This window comes from Pyrus communis, chromosome 16 (assembly GCF_041283825.1).
Source record: "Pyrus communis isolate YQ-2024b chromosome 16, ASM4128382v1, whole genome shotgun sequence".
Classification (NCBI taxonomy): Eukaryota; Viridiplantae; Streptophyta; class Magnoliopsida; order Rosales; family Rosaceae; genus Pyrus; species Pyrus communis.
In genome coordinates, this window is record NC_142580.1 from 17,951,464 (window position 1) to 17,967,870 (window position 16,407).

A 16,407-nucleotide genomic window follows, 5' to 3' on the forward strand; every position below is an offset into this window, starting at 1 on the left:
GGGTCGTACTCTTCGTCACTATGTCTTGAGGGGGCGCAAAACAAAAAATGTGAGTGGACCATAATTTATATTAATACTAATAATAGGAAAACCATTTTATTTTGTGAACATACTAACCCCCTATTTTGAAAACACATATAATACTATATAGTAGACTTTATAAAAATCCTAGCATGCCATACAAAACATTCATAAAACAAGTATGAGTAAAACCATGCTTGATAATGGTGCTATCATTGCCTGAAGGAAAATCCATAAAATATCCATAAATCCAATCCATGAAGTACTTAACTAGGGGTATCATAGTCATCTGAAGGCAGTACCTGTCCATCACCCAAAGGTGAAGCTATACAACACTGGGTTACGCCAATGAAGAAACATGGTAGACCCCATCACCCGAAGGTGAAGCTGTATGACTCTAGGTTACGCCAGAGAAGGAATGCATAACATCACACACACCGACACTAGCCCCGGACTAGTAAAGTTGAGGGTATCATCATAATCGCCCGAAGGCAGTACCTCTCCATCACCCAAAGGTAAAGTTGTACAACATTGGGTTACGCTAGTGAAGAAACATGGTAGGCCTCATCACCCGAAGGTGAAGCTGTATGACTCCGGGTTACGTCGGAGAAGAAATCTATACATAACATCCTCAATTGTGTCCTATGGCCATAGACATATACATACCCGTGTTGTGTGGATGTGCTGTATGATAACCCATTAGATAAGTACCGAAAACATACCTTAAAAATCTCATATCAAATCGGGAGCTCAAAAGCTTAAGGTCTCATCTCATAAATCCAAGATAGATAAATCACAATCATAAATCCATAAACAAATCAAATTCAAAAACCATAGAAATTCATATACGCAAGTCCAATAATTCATATCCGTTCGTAAAACGTAATTTCGATAATTCATAAATATTTTGTAAACCATAAATATAGAAGCCCAAAAAACATAATATAAAACATATTCAAATCGTGAAATGAAATGCATGCTAGGCTAATATTTTATAAAAACATAAGTTAAGAAGGGGTTCACTCACAAGTACTCCTTTATCGGAGAGCCGCTCGAACTAGGATGGATTAGATAACTTCCAACCATTGCACCTAAACACAGAGAGATTACATTTAATAAAACTCTACTAAAACGGTGGAATTTCATGAAACGGACAACGGATTCGGACTCGGCATGTCGAAAAACCTAAGGAAAGACCTCGGTTTCCCCACGTGCCGCCACAAGGCGGTAGCTCGGAAGGCCACGCACCTCTGTACATGCCGAGTTGAGTAGCCAGAAAGTTCATCGAAAAAATCACTGGCATCTCTTAGAAGGCGACAGAGCACAGTACCTCTGGCGGAGTCACGTGTACTTCATGTGTCGGTCTTGACAACCCTCTACGCACGGCCACGCGCGGCCCATACATCGTCCCTGAAACTGGGTATCCGGCTTGAGTCAGGTCAGATCCAGTTCGAGTCTGGGCTAGGGTTGTTGGATTGGGCTTAGGCTAGGGTTAATGGGCCGAATTATAGGGTTGGATCTGGGCTAGGATAAGTTGATTGGGCCCGAGGTTATTGGGCTGCCTGGCCCAAAGGTTTGGTCCGAATGTTGGGTTGAGTTTCAGTTCGGGTTATGGGTCACGGGTTGGGTCGACTCGGTTTCAGGTCGTAGGTTCAACCGAAATCTAGGTAACCCTTCCCGAGCTCCGTTCGAGCTCAAATCAACACCATTTGTAATGATTCAAAAGCCAAAATGAAGCTTGACATTAGGGGAAAAGATTCATACCATTTTGGAGTTGTGTTGTGGCTGAAGTTGGCTGGAAATTAGCTCAAAAGTCGACGGACCTCGTTAGAAAATATAGAAAAGAGTTTTCCAAGGTATATCTGCGTTCAATAACCACAAAGACTACTCAAAAGTGTACCTAACTTACTCATAAACACGATGTACGAATATTTAGAGTTATTAACGAGCTTACCTCATCAGAGAATGGCGAGAGCTCGCCGAATCAACGCTTTACACAATGAACGTACTGTGCAATGAAGGAGAGAGAGAGAGAGAGAGAAAAAAAAAAACAAGTGATATCTTTGCGTTTAAGGTTCGTGTGACTCGTAAGAGAGGGAGTAATTGTGGTGTGGTGGTCGCCGGAGGGAAAAAGGACGATGATGGTCTCGATGGTTATTCATTGAGAGGAGAAGAGAGTAAAGATGAGAGAGATAGAAAAGGGAGAGGGTTCTAGAGTGAAAGTGAGATCACAGGAAAGAAGAAGAATGCACCCAGAAAATAGGGTGTGCCACGTATCAACCATGTAGAGGTCCAAAGTAGGGAACAATCTTTATTTATGAAATTCCGATTACATCTACGCGTCCGTATCGAAGAGAGCTACGGAAATAAAATAAACGAAAAATTCTAATACATCAACAGATGAAAGTCAACGAAAGTCAATGTTTCCATCACTAGGGGTATTTTTGTAATTTTAACTAATTAAAATGGAATTTTCGAAACTGGCCGTTACAGCTTTTACGATGATGGTTGATTTTTTCAAGAGGAGATCCTCCATCTTCCTGACTTGCCCAATATGACACAATAGTGATGAATTTGTGGAACATCTCTTCCTTCTGTGTCCGTGGGTGGAAATAATTTGGTTTGATGGGGCGCTAAACTATAGGGTTAACAGGCACGGTATCTTGACATAGGCGCAGTGGCTTCAATCCTTTATCAAGTCCAATTTCAGGACTATTCAGGATAGAGATTGGTTGCTTTCTTACGTTGCCTTCACGTGCTAGCATATTTGGAAAACGAGATGCAACTTCCTTTTTAACCATATGGAAATCAATCCTACACAGGTCCTACTAGCCATTTCAAATGCGGCTGGTGCATTTTTTGAGGTGGCCCACCAATTTATGGATCTTCAAACCCTGAACTCTGGTGGTGTTGTTCCGGTGGTCCGATGGTCCTCTCCAGCTTTTCATTCATTAAAATCAATGTTGATGCAAGCTGGAATGCATTGATTGTGAGACGCTGAAGGCAAGTTTATGGTTGCAGCAAGGTACACGATTAAGGCGCGGAGTGCTGCTCAGGCCAAAGCCTTGGCATTCCTTCATGGATGTCAACGGGGTATCTCTTTGGGCCATAGGTTAGTTATTATGGAATCCGACTCTCTCAAATCTATCTCGAGTTTAAGGGATTCGCTGGAGAATGGCAAGTGGAAGGCCTATGCTACTTTGGCGAAAGTCAAACGCTTAGGGGAATCCTTCCAGGACTGTCGCTGATCTTGGATTCCAAGATTAGCCAATATGGAGGTGGACTTGTTAGCATCGACAAGATTTCCAGAGATGTGCGATGTTTCATGGGTCAACCGACCTCCATCTTCGTTGGTTCATGTCCTTAACAATGATGGTTTACCTTGTCCACCTTAATTTTGTAATGGCAGTGTAGGGAGCAACACCTTAGCATTTGTTGCAACATCTTTCCTCCTTGTACCTCCCTGCGCTACTCGGATTATTTTCTGCCTAGTTAGTTGTTTTGCCTCGGTGTAGGCTTTCTGTGTAATCTTGACATCTTTGGCCCGGTAATGAATTCCCCAGTTTCCAAAAAAAAAAAAAAAAAAAAAATCTTTTTAAAGCTATCATGGCTCCGAATTCAATGATTTCGTTTGCGGAAAGTTTTATGCACTAATCAACGCCATGTATATTGTTTAATACAATTTGTTTGTTGGGACGCTTCAAAATATTCCTACAGCCCACCATCCCTCTACTGCGAGTCCTACTTGCACAAAACATGAAAAGATTTTGTAAAAAAATATGTTATCTAGGAAAACATATAAAGATTTTGCCTGAGTTTTAACATGTCAACAGAACGTTACCTGAGGGATGAACCACATCGAAACCCGAAGGAGTTTTGTGAGAATCACATAATGAACTCCTCTATTTCTTTCTGGCCGTGGGATGAACCAGCTCAAACGAAAATCAATGATTAAAATAAAGAGAAGGAAAAAAGAGAGTGAAAATCCAAATGCGTATTGTCATTTGAGAGCAAAGCTCACCATGGAAATAAAAAGACTTGTAAATAGTAGCAGCTTTATTTGTCTATTTGTTTGGTTGAAAACATACACAGCATAAGCTCGCAGGGTTAGCTCAAGTTCGAAAGCGGTGGGGAGCACATTAAGATGGGTATAGGTCAAGCATTCGATCCCTTCTAAGCTCCAATGTAACCGGAAAAGAAGATCAAAGCTTATATTACAGGATTAATGAAACTTGGCAGGTCAAGACTCGCTTGGAAGAACATTGAAGAAATGATAAACTTCATCAGCGTCGATTACACCTACCTCAGTTGAGCAAACTAAGCAGCAAACTTGCTTGACGGTCTGGTTACCTGCAGGAGTTGCTTCATGCTCCGAAGATTCTCTCCCTCTTTTGCCCCTTCTAGGTCTTGCTTCTTTTTGATGCACTATTTGATCACTTCCAATCTTGCAGTTCTCAACAAAAATTGCTCTGTACTGGGTCACATATTTTTCATGCCTGCAAGAAATCGAGCTCAAATAAGCCACCTCAAGAAGTACCGCCAAATCCACCAAAAGTAATCTAACCACTGCCAGCCAAAACCACTACATTCTACCACTCTTAAAAGACTTACTATATTCTTGTAAAACCACTACTTAAGTCTAATTCTAAAGAAACAAGACGATGAGACACTAATTAGATGGAAAAAATCATCTCTTAAAAAAGATACCAAAAACTTTATCAATCACTTGGAACAACACTTCTTGGTTTATCTCAGAAAGCATGTTAAGCTACCATATCCCCACTATGAACAAATACGAGTATGTACGCTTATTAGCTTGGCTATAAAAGTTGTGCTGATTTAAAATGCACCCCAACCCGTAAGGTATCAGTTAGTGCGCAACCCCCTCCCCCTTCTTCCCAAGTTAGATTTAATCAATATCACAAAATTAGCAGTGACTATGTCTGCACAGTTTCGGCCATCTAGTTTCATGCCTTGGCTGTATTTGCTTCATTTACAAATTATATCAACGCAGACACAGTTATAAAATCATCCTTATGAATAAAACCTTGCATCAGATACGCTTGATGGGAGAAAACCCTTTGTTCAAACCTCGGTTTCGTTTCTCTGCTGTCTTCTTATTAGGTTATTCTGATTTACTCTTCAATGGTAGAAAGAACAATTCTACAAATAATAATTCTTTTAAAGCAGCAAACCTCAATCATCCTAATAACAGTGTAAAACAATGTAATACTTGCAATTTGTCACTAATCTTCATAAGACTTGGAACTTTTCTAATCCCTTGAAAGCAGGAGGCTACTAACAATGGAATCAAGAACAGTTTATGTCTGACAATGTACAAGGTGTCAAATTTTCTCAAAGAGATTGAAGAACTTAGTTTCTGTTAAAATTCCATCCTTTAAACCGCGAGACTTCAACAAGTTATCTAAATAGTTCAAATCCGACTAACAAAACCTTGACTGGACAGGTTAAGAAAATGTGGCTAGACTGGACAGAATACAGCCAATTAAGCTGTGAAACTACACCATCTTCATGGCTTCTGCTGATTGGCAATACAATTGACCATGAAAGTTCCTTCCCATGATCAAAGTTCAAACTAATCAGAAGTGCGGGAGCGAGTTCAAGTTTCTTTTTGTTTCCCTTCTCCTTTGGTAATCTAAAAAGAGTGCAAATTATATCCCTAATACTTTCCCACTCTTAGACCAACTCCAATGATGGGCTAAAAGCTAAATTACCCCCCAAAATTTCCCCCCAAACCCACTCCAACCCAAGGGGAAAATTTGGGCTAAATGCTAAATGCTAAACCAAGGTCAAATTCCCCCCAAAGTTTAGCCCAGAAATCGGAGTGGACTCCACCCAATATTTATCGGAATTTAAATTTTTTTTAGATTAAAATGTTCATAAAATTAATTTACGATAGTCTACATATTTATTTATTTTTTTAAATTTAATTTAACAAAAAAAATAGCCTAAGTTCATTCTTTAATAATCCCGGGCTAAAATTTTAGACTAGAACGGTTGGAGCAGAAAAGCTGTTTCTGGGCTAAAAGCTAAATTTTTCGGGCTAAAATATTTGGCTTTTAGCCCAACCATTGGAGATGGTCTTAGTGTCCACTTTTTCAAATGTCGACCTAAATCATAATTTGCCTGGGATCCTAATATTGCGTATGTCAAGTGCTTTTATAGCCTAAAACACCCAAACAAGATTGAGAATGCTGCTGTAAAAAGAAAACTCCGAGCTCCAACCAATGCTAAACTCAGACCCACACAAAGAGATTTAAAGAGTAAAATAGATAGAGCGATCGATCCTCCCTATAACTATAACAGCAAGAAAAGGAAATGGCATGCCATAAAGATATTTTCATAGATAGAAAAGAATGCTACTACCAATCATTCCGCAACAATCTTGTAAAAAAAAAAAAAAAAAGAAAAAAAAAAGTACGGACATTCATGTAGCGTGTATACCTTTGACAGTCAAGGCAGAGCGTGGTGAAACAAGATGGACAACTAAGCACAGCATCAGAAGTGCCACCTTTCCTTTTCTTTTGAACCCATAACTCATCCTTGTAATCAATATCTGAATCATAGAACTCTGGTTTGACGGAGTAGTCAATTTCATCATCATCAGAAACTGAAAATACACAACATATCAACATCAGTTAAATGAACAACTTTAAAGGTTTGACTTATTACGCTTACACTGATTCCAATTCTATAAAACAGCAGTTAGCTGAGGTTAAAGGCAATGCACAACTAAAAGAATAATTTGAATTGCAAGATTACAAACCCGTTTGGGAAGTTTTCGAGCTTATCACAACACATCATTCATTTAATTTGATGCATAGTTTCATTGCATATGTCGAATATACAAGTAAGACCAATCTCATAAAATTCATTGATTCAATATCAAACTCAATGCATTACATTCAACACATCATGAACAATATCTATTAAAACATCCCCAGGACTCTGCTAATTATCAAGTTAAAAAAAAAAAAAAAAAAATCATTTTCTTCAAAATTTGCTTTGTAATCTACCTTGGCACTAACAAAAAAATTTTACTAAATTTTAACAGAAAAAAATCACATGACAATCCTCAAAGTCGATCAAAAGAATATGCAATCATGAAATAATAACCCAAATTAAAAAAATAAATAAATAAAAACCAAGAAAATAGAAAGAAAAAAAATTCTGGGTCTGGAAAAGCAAGCAGTTAGGAGGAGAAAAATACCAGTTTTCTGAGAATTGGATGGGGAGGCCATGTGGTCTGTCATCTTGTCCATCTCCATCTCTCCAGGGTTTAAGACTCTGTCTCGCCTCTTTCCCCTTTGCTTTGTTTTAATTTGTTTAGTTTTATTTATGGCGGTTGTATTTGGGTTGCTGATATTTTGATGAGCCCACCCAGCATTATCTGGGCTCGGCTGGGCTCGGCTGGATTCTGGAAGGAGTTGCCTCTTTTTGTTTGTCTTGGCCCATTATTATTAATGTAATCCTTCTGTTCCACTTGAATGAATCCCTTTGCCTAATTCGATTCAAATGACATAAAAGTAATTATTATGGGTGTTATATGAAGACAAAAGCTTTGCACAAGTCACTTCCCAAATAAGTTAGCACAAAACCATATCATTTTACAAATCTTTAACACTCTTAACGAGCGGCGGAGGACCAATACTTGGCATGGGCAATTGGGCATCAAACAGACCAAACAGATCGATCTGAATCGTATTAGTCGGTTTGGTTTGATTTTGACTAAAAGAAGTCAAACAAAGCAAAAATCAAACTGAATCGATTTTATTTTGATATTTTTAAAAATGATATAATCGAATTAAACCGACAATGTATTCAAGTATCAACATATTATAAGTTGTTTGGAGATTCATATGTATTTTAAGTCTCAAAATAATATAAGATTAATGGATACAACAGTTAGAGATTTGTATGTATTTTATGCTTATGTGAGGTTGTAACTAATAAATTGTTTGGTAGTATGAGATTTTTTTTTTTTTTTTTAATTGAAACATAGTTTTATTTGATTTGATAAATTTTCTTATTAGTTCCGAAAAATGTTTTGATCAAATTGGAATGTGAAGGATGTGTGGATGTTTAAAAGATTAAAACTTTTGAAATGTTGGACTTTTCTTTTATTGATGTGTTGGACTGGGGCTTAAACCAACCAACTCAAACTGATTATCAATGATTTGGTTTGGTTTAGTTTCAATAGTGGTATTGGTCAAAAGCCAAACCGAAATGTTAAATGGTAGTTAGTTTGATAATATTTTTGGTATCAAACCGAATCAAGCTGAACCACGCCCATCCTTAACCAAAACCACAATTGAAAGTTCAGTTTGATTTCTAAACCATTTCACTTTCTAATTGTAAAAATAGAACCAACAACAACTTATTACAATTTGTGTTGACTAGTTTGATGTCCATCAAACAACAATTTTTGTCACAAAGTAGAGCTGATTGAGGAGCCTCAATTCTATGTGTGTGACTAGACACAACCACATGATTCGACTAGCGAAATTTAAAATTGTCCTCACAAAGGAGAAGCCCTTGAAAACTAAAACCCCTTTTAAATTGAAAAGATGTGAAAGTGAAAAGGGAGGTAGATGATAAAATCTAGCACATAAACTGCCTCCCCTCCTTTCCACTTGCACAGTGGATGGCATGACAACATTTGGTTATCGTTTCGTGGCCAAAAACGTCCTATGCCAAGTGTGATACAAACACTGTTTTCCCCCTTCACTCAAAACCAGCTCCTTTCTTTCCCCTCCGCCCTCCTCCTTTCTCCTCATTTGAAGATAAAAAACATGGACGCCAACGTCGTCTCCAAGCTCGTACTTCCTCTGGTCCGTACAGCTACTTCAAGCTCTTACTCTTCGCCCACCGCTCCAAAGCTCTTCTCCTCATTCTCCTGCAGTTCTGGAAGCCAAATAAGACAAGCGGGCCTTCGCAATTCTTCTTCTTCTCGTATGGTTCATACGGTTCCCAAGTTTTCAATTGCTTCGAGTGCTGGTATTCGGGAAATTAACGAGACCTAGTTCCGGGATTCTATTCTTAACTCGGACCGTCTGGTTCTTATCGAGTTCGTTGCCAGTTGGTGTGGCCCTTGCCGCTTAATCTTGCCTGCAATGGAATGGCTCGCTCAGGTTCCTCTCTCTCTCCCCTCTCTATCTGATTTGGGAGCCTTTCGATTTCCCATTAGTTTTATAGGATTTAGACTTGATCTTGAAGTTTGACAATTTGATTACTGTTTGAAATAATGTTTAAACGGGAGGTTATAGGTCGGTCCTCTGCACTGTTAAAAGTGAGCAGAAAAAACACTTATGCTCATATGCGCTTTTTCTATTAGAAGCACAGCAAAGTTTCATTAAAAATCCAAGTGCTTCCTGAAAAAGCAATTAGAAGTGATTTGTGAAGACTCCAAAAAGCACCGAGAGTGCTTTTAGAATCTAGAAGCAGTTTTAGTTATTCTATGCTAAACACTGCTAGAAGCACTTTGTGTTACTGGATGCCCTTTAAGTTTGCTCAAAAACACCCCAATACTCTCGCTTTTAGAATCTAGAAGCACTTTTAGTTATTCTGTGCCAAACCCTGCTAGAAGCACTTTTGGTAACTGGATGCCCCTTAAGTCTTTGACCAATAAGACCCTAGTAGTCTGACTTCCATATACAATGTTTGATTTCTTGTCAGAAAAGAAAGTCAGAAGAGATGTCATTGTCTTTGATATGTACGGTCATTTTGGAACAACGTTTGGAAATGTCATAAAGAGATAGGGAGGACAAGTTGTATCTTTCAAGATTTGGATATCAATGTGCCTTTGATTGTTGTCCAAACTAAAAGAAATTATCTGAAGTATTAGTTTATATGTTGCACTCAAGAATACAAAGACAGGTTAACTGTTGTTAAGATAGATCATGATGCAAACCCAAAACTGATTGAAGAATATAAAGTTTATGGGTTGTCGGCTTTGATTCTCTTCATAAACGGAAAGGAAGTTCCAGAAAGTCAGAGAGAAGGCGCAATTACCAAAACGAAGCTTCAAGAGTATGTGGATGCGTTTTTGGAGTCAATGCCAGTTGCATAGTTCCACTTCCATTTGAATTTGCAGAGATGCCAAATTCCATCAGGTTGTGTGTAATATGAGTAATCCTTTCCTCATTTTCTTTTTAGTTTCTTAAGTGTATTGTACTTGCATTCAATTGTATAAAGTGAGCTGTAAATTTCGAAAATTATTCTCTGTTCGCTTCTTTTCTTCTCCACCTAGATGGGTGATTATATGGAAGATTACTCCAAATCCAGACTATGTTTCTTAAAACACATGAACGTAAAAAAGGCGGTATATTAGTTGCAAAGTTGATGATTATTGATTGTATTTGATCTACATGCACGTATAATTTGTGTTTGAGAAGGAAGAATCGTGTATTCTTATTGATTACAACTCGAAAATGAGTACGATAAAACAAAGTGATTCACAAATATCATCCCCCGATCCCCTAATTGTCTCTCTATCGAGATTGGTTTCTTTCCCTTGTCGACTTTTCATTGTTATATCAGAACCCATATGCTTGGATTATTTACAAATCCAACTGTGATTTGCTCTATCAAACTACAACTTTGTCTTGCCTACCATAATTGACAGCCTCATCAGGGATGTACTTGCCCCAGAACTAGTGAGCTTTCCAAACTCTATTCATCTCTTCAATCGGAACATTCTTCGTCTCGGGCAAGAAGAAGGCGATGAAGATGGTCATAATGATCACAAAACCGCCAACGAAGAAGAAGAAACCAAACTTTAAGTGGCAAAGCATGCTAAGGAAGACTTAACCAATGATAAAAGTGAACAACATGTTCACCGAGACGTTGATGGCTTGTCCGGCTGATCAGATATCCAGAGGGCAAATTTCACTCGGCACCAACCACCCCAATGGGCCCCAAGACCATGCAAATGTTGCTACATATGCACAGATCGAGAACAAGATCCAATTAGCTTCAGTTTTTGTAAAGGATCCGACTCCACTGAGCCCAAACTTCATGTCTATCATCACTCCAACAGTAACCTACAATGCATGTGTGTAAGTTTGGTAATGTCCTTTACAAATTAAAGCAGGCAAACAATTGTTTTTATTAAATTGATCGTGTTTAAGTACCTGGCACAGGAGCATCTGCACACCACCTTGAAGGAACAACACCCTTCTTCCGAACTTATCGACTGCGAGAATGGACACAAAGGTAGTAACCATGTTAACACCGCCGGTGATGACCGCGGACATTAGGGATGCTTCGTCTCCAAACCCCAAAGTCATGAAAAGAACTGGTGCATAAAACATGATCACATTGATCCTGGTGAGCTGCTGGAAGAATGGAAGGATAATGCAAATGACAAGTTGAGGCCTATATCTCGGCTTTGTGATGTCGGTCCACTGGTTTTCCACTTTTTGGGCAGCATCAGTAGCGTCAAGAAGGTCTTGGAACTCCTCATCAACGTTGTCGGTGCCACGGATTTTTTTCAGCATTTTCCTGGCCTTGTCAGGGTTACCTCTTTCTAGGATGGAATTTGGAGTGTCGGGAAGAAAGATTGCTGCGAGACTCATCATCAAGGAAGGGACGGCTGCAAGAGCAAGAGAGACTCTCCAGCCATATCCGCCCTTGATCTTGGCTGTGCCGAAGTTGACAAGACCTGCCACTAGAATACTAATGGTGATGGCCATTTGGAACCTTATGTTCAATGCTCCTCTAATCTTTGTTGGAGCCATTTTCGCTAGATAAATGGGAACAAACTGCAAATCATGACGAGAATTTTGAACTAGTTAGCTACAAATAGCAGTCTCATTCTTCATTTTGTGGAACACAGATGGGAAGAACTTGCTCAATAACGACTCCATTAAAGTCACTCCCCCTGCATATATGCACGATAATTCAAAAACCGATCAGTACTTGTTTCTCTTGATGACCTCAATTCTTTTAAACATAGAGACAATTATAGATTTAATTACCTGAGATCCCGAGATCATATCCGAAGAAGAGACCACCCATGGCAGCCGCCACACAAGTGAAAAGCACAAAGATGGTGACACCTCCTTCATAGCTCCTTCCTCCTCCACCGCCAACATATGCTCTTCCAGCCATCGTTCTACAAAGTTTAGGAGTCTTACAGCTCTTTGTACTTTGAATATATTAAACCAATATCTCAAAAATCTTTTGATCTTTGTTGCTGACTTGTATCTCAAATCCGAAAATGTTTGAAGTTTATAAAGGTTCGAAGGTGCAACAAAACCAGGCTAGAGTTTCAACAACTTAGACCTAATCTTATTTTCTAGTTTCTACAACTCCTTACCTCCTTGCTAGTTCTGCCATATTTAGGCATGAATAGTTGGACATGTTAGGACGAGAGGATGATAGCAAAGTTCTTGTTTCGGTTAGGTTGAGATAATACTAGTTCTTGGTATTACACCATTAATCTTGCTGTCTAGAGCTCTAAATTTGGCAATGTGTGATGATTGTTATATGTGAATGGATATGGATCAAAACTCAACACAGTTTAACAGGCATGCAAAACTTTTTCAATGTGTTAAGAACACTGTCCGGTACATCAAGTGTCATAATAAAAGTGGTTGGAAATTTTTCTTTTTCAAGTATCGAACCACCTGTATAACAAGTCCTGACACCCTGAAAAATCTCTCACATACATGTAGCATATGAAAAGCCATACTGTAAATTTGAATTTATTTTTTAATTTGTATATCTTAACGACATAATTAATCGAACTTAATTTTGATGACGAGTCCAGCACATCCAACTGTGATATGGAGCCCTAGCATGTAGTCTTGCTCACCTCTTTCTTCCCTTTGCTAGTGAGAAAATTTCTAGTGTCTCAGAAATACAGCCCTGTCCAAGTGTCATAGTAAAAGTGGTTGGAAACTTTTTTTTCAAGTATCGAAACACTTGTATAATGACACTTAGTGTACTAAGCCATGTTCCCGACACACTGAAAAATCTCTAACAGACATGTAGTATATGAAAAGCAGTACTATAAATTTGGTTTTATTTTTTAATTTATATATTTTAACAAAATACGTAATCGTACTTAATTTTGATGTCGAGTCTGGCACATCCAACTGTGATGTTGAGCCCTGGTGTGCAGCCTTACTTGCCTCTTTCTTCCACTTGCTAATGGGAACTTTTCAACTCATCATAATACAAGTGGTTGGAATTTTTTTTTTTCAATTATCCAACCTCTTGAATTATGACACTTAATCTACCGGGCCATGTTCCCAACACACTGAAAAAACTCTCATTGTCATTGTAGTTCTTACTTCTCATTGTCTACACTTGTATAAACCAGTGTCCTAAACTCTCTCCCTAGGCGCTTGTCTAGACTCTCATAGGCACCAGCCTAGACTGCTTAGTTCACAACTCTCACTTAGATAGAAAATGTTTTCCACATTTAACTTTATTTTTAATTTAATATTTTTTTAATTATTTGAATTTAATACTTGCTAAATTGTAGACAAACTACAATGTCGACGACATAAACAAGTCAATGGACAACTACCTGATTAGGTTAATCTCAGATTGGTACAAGTAGTGGAATAGTGACCTCCATAAACATTTTGAGTTGTTTGATGGTCTGGAGGTCGCTCTCGAGGAAGGTTGCCCGTTAAAGTTGGAGGACTGGGTGGACGATTGAGCATGGCTCTGCGTCCATTTTCAAGAGCTTGCATGTCTGGTACGTATGTATATATTTATTACTTAATTATTTATAAGTTTTAAAAATTATTATTAATTTTGGTTAATTCTTGTTTTATTTTCTTTAAATATTATACTAATATGTTCATTTTATGTTAACAGAAGAAGGCGAAGACGGACAATCAACCGAGATAAGAAGACTATTCTCCACCATTCTGGTTTGAGGCCATTCTCCTATAGGATGGAGGCGCGACAGCAAGTAATAAAGTGTTTAATATTGACACTTCCAATTTCTGACAAATAATTTTTTTTTTCCGCACTAACATTGTTTTTTTTTTTTTTTTTTTTTAGGGGGTTCAGAATTCCCCGAGAAAGATGCATTTAAGGACATTTATGTTCACCCAATGGATGAGCTCGCCAAGCAGCTGGACGTAAGTAAAAGTTAATTTTAAATTAGTATCTTACGCTTCCAAGTATTATAACATTTAATTTAATATTAATTATTACTAATCTGAGTCTTATTGTCATAGGCGACGATGGTGGAGAAGAATTCGTCCGTGCTTTAGGAGTCTGCCTCCCAGCCTTCCCCGAACACTTCGATCGAATCCATGGATCCGCCTGAGGATACAGGGTTTCAAATCCTGACTGAGACCTTAAATCAGGCCCTCAGACGGAGGCCAAGGAAGTATTGTCGGAGGATGGGCCATGCTCGTCAACACGCCACTAGGGCTTCATCATCGCCGCAGCCATAAGGCTAAATCATGGCTTTAACGCATAAGGTGGCCAACCTGAGTAGTAAGCTCACGCTTATCGTTGAGGCCCTCAGCTCGTTAGGCATCTATCTCCCACCAATCGTTGTTGGCCCTTTTGCTTCCGAGCCCATCCACCCGGAGCAGCCCTAAGACTTGTTGACCACGCAGCCCATCCACCCGCAGCAATCCTAGGACCCGTCGACCTTCGAGTTCGTCCAGCACCCTGCCCGACAGCCTGATCCATAGCCCGCTTCCATAGCCCACCTTATTTAATGACCAAATAGATTATCACTTCCTTTTTCTTGGTTTAAAATATTTGATTTGTAGCCACCTAGTGCTACGATCTAGTGGTATTCCTCTTCACTTGTAAGTGAGAGGTCTTGGATTTGATTATCGCCAAAAAAAGGCAAATTTGAATCACATTATTGCTAGCCCATTGTGAGGCTAAGCATACCCCTCTCTGCGTAGATAATATCGCTTGTTAATAAAAAATAAAAATAAATAAAAATAAAACTTTCGATTTGTACATACATTTCTCTTTGACTATATAAATACATTATTTTTTTTACTCTATTTATTATAGTTACAATTTAATTAAAAAATAAAAATTATTTAAAATAAAATATGTAACCAAAACCCAAAAAAAAAAAAAAATACAAAAAATACAAAAAATTGAACCTTGCGCGACGGAGACTTCGTTGCACAAAACCTAATGCAACAAAAGCTTTTTGTCACAATAATTATAACGACAATATTTTAACAATTTATTTATGTTAATTGTTGCTTTAATGTTTACTGGACGAAAATATTCGTTGCGTGAAGTTTTACCCAACAAAGGTCTTGCGTCCCATTTGTTGTCTTGTGATGAAAGGCTTATGTAGCTTTATTTTTTGCATGACATAGTCCCGCTAACTTTTGTGCGACGAAATTTGATTATTCGTTGCACATTGTTATTTTTCATGACCTTTGCGCAATGAAATCTTCGTCGCTTAGACATTTATGCACAAAATTTGTCTTTACACGACGAATTATCCTTCGTCGCGAAAACTGTTAAATGTAGTAGTGATGTTTTACTCATCCCATGCCATTTGTGATATTCCTATGACCAAGTTAGCATTTTACAATTAATCTCCATTGGATTTAGGGCTTTACCTTGCCAAAGTAAGGAGTTGCTCTTCGTCCACAAACTCCAAATTAACATCAATGCAAGATCAAAACTATTTGGATAAAGAACCCGCAAGTGCAGCCACCCATTCAATCATATGTGTTGACTATCATTAACCAAACGCCAACTTAGCATAGTTTGCTAAGATTGACAACTCAACATGGTTTGTTGAAATATGGTACTGCAATTGTTTTAGACAGTTAAAATAGTTGTTAGCATGTAAGCTAAGACACTGCAACTATATAAGCTGATACTCTCTGTAATTTTCTTGAGTTTTTCATACATTCAATATAATCAGTATATTTTCCTCAACTTTCTCTGTCTACTTTCGTCATTGCTTTCTTGTTTCTTAAATCTCTTGCTATGGTTATAGTCTATCTTTTCCATATTGTTAATATGGTATCAGAATAGGTTGTCTTTCATGTGAAAGCCCAAGGGCCACATATGCTCACACGTCACCCACTTGTTGTCCACGTGTAGGCATGAAAATCGACCACACGTGTGGGGGCGTGTTAAGAGTTGAAATGTGATGACATTGTTAAGATTGCCAACTCAGGATGGTTTGTTAAAATATGGTACTGCAACTGTTTTAGATAGTTGGAATAGTTGTTAGCGTGTAAGCTAAGACACTGCAACTAAATAAGCTAATACTCTCTATAATTCTCTTGAATTTTTTATACATTCAATACAATCAGTATGTTTTCCTCAAGTTTCTCTCTCTACTTTCTTCATTGCTTTCTTGTTTCTTAAATCTCCTGCAATGGTTATAGTCTATCT

The 16,407-nt window shown here is 38.3% G+C and overlaps 1 protein-coding gene and 2 pseudogenes across 2 annotated transcripts; 1 reads left to right on the plus strand and 2 right to left on the minus strand.

Annotated features, from left to right (window-relative positions):
• Positions 1-4,056: 4,056 nt before the first annotated feature.
• Positions 4,057-7,408, minus strand: LOC137732413 (E2F-associated phosphoprotein). Of its 2 annotated transcripts, XM_068471720.2 has the most exons (4): positions 7,253-7,408; positions 6,487-6,652; positions 4,325-4,517; positions 4,057-4,194 (listed from the first exon to the last, which is right to left on the minus strand). In XM_068471720.2, exons 1-4 carry the CDS (start codon positions 7,308-7,310, stop codon positions 4,177-4,179), a joined length of 435 nt encoding a protein of 144 aa, XP_068327821.2. In that variant the 5' UTR covers positions 7,311-7,408; the 3' UTR covers positions 4,057-4,176. The 2 variants fall into 2 exon arrangements, with proteins under 2 accessions (XP_068327821.2, XP_068327820.2); XM_068471719.2 differs by having other exon boundaries at positions 4,057-4,517.
• A 1,290-nt stretch (positions 7,409-8,698) lies between these two features.
• Positions 8,699-10,379, plus strand: LOC137730601 (thioredoxin X, chloroplastic-like; annotated as a pseudogene).
• A 705-nt stretch (positions 10,380-11,084) lies between these two features.
• Positions 11,085-12,153, minus strand: LOC137732809 (sugar transport protein 10 pseudogene; annotated as a pseudogene).
• Positions 12,154-16,407: the final 4,254 nt, after the last annotated feature.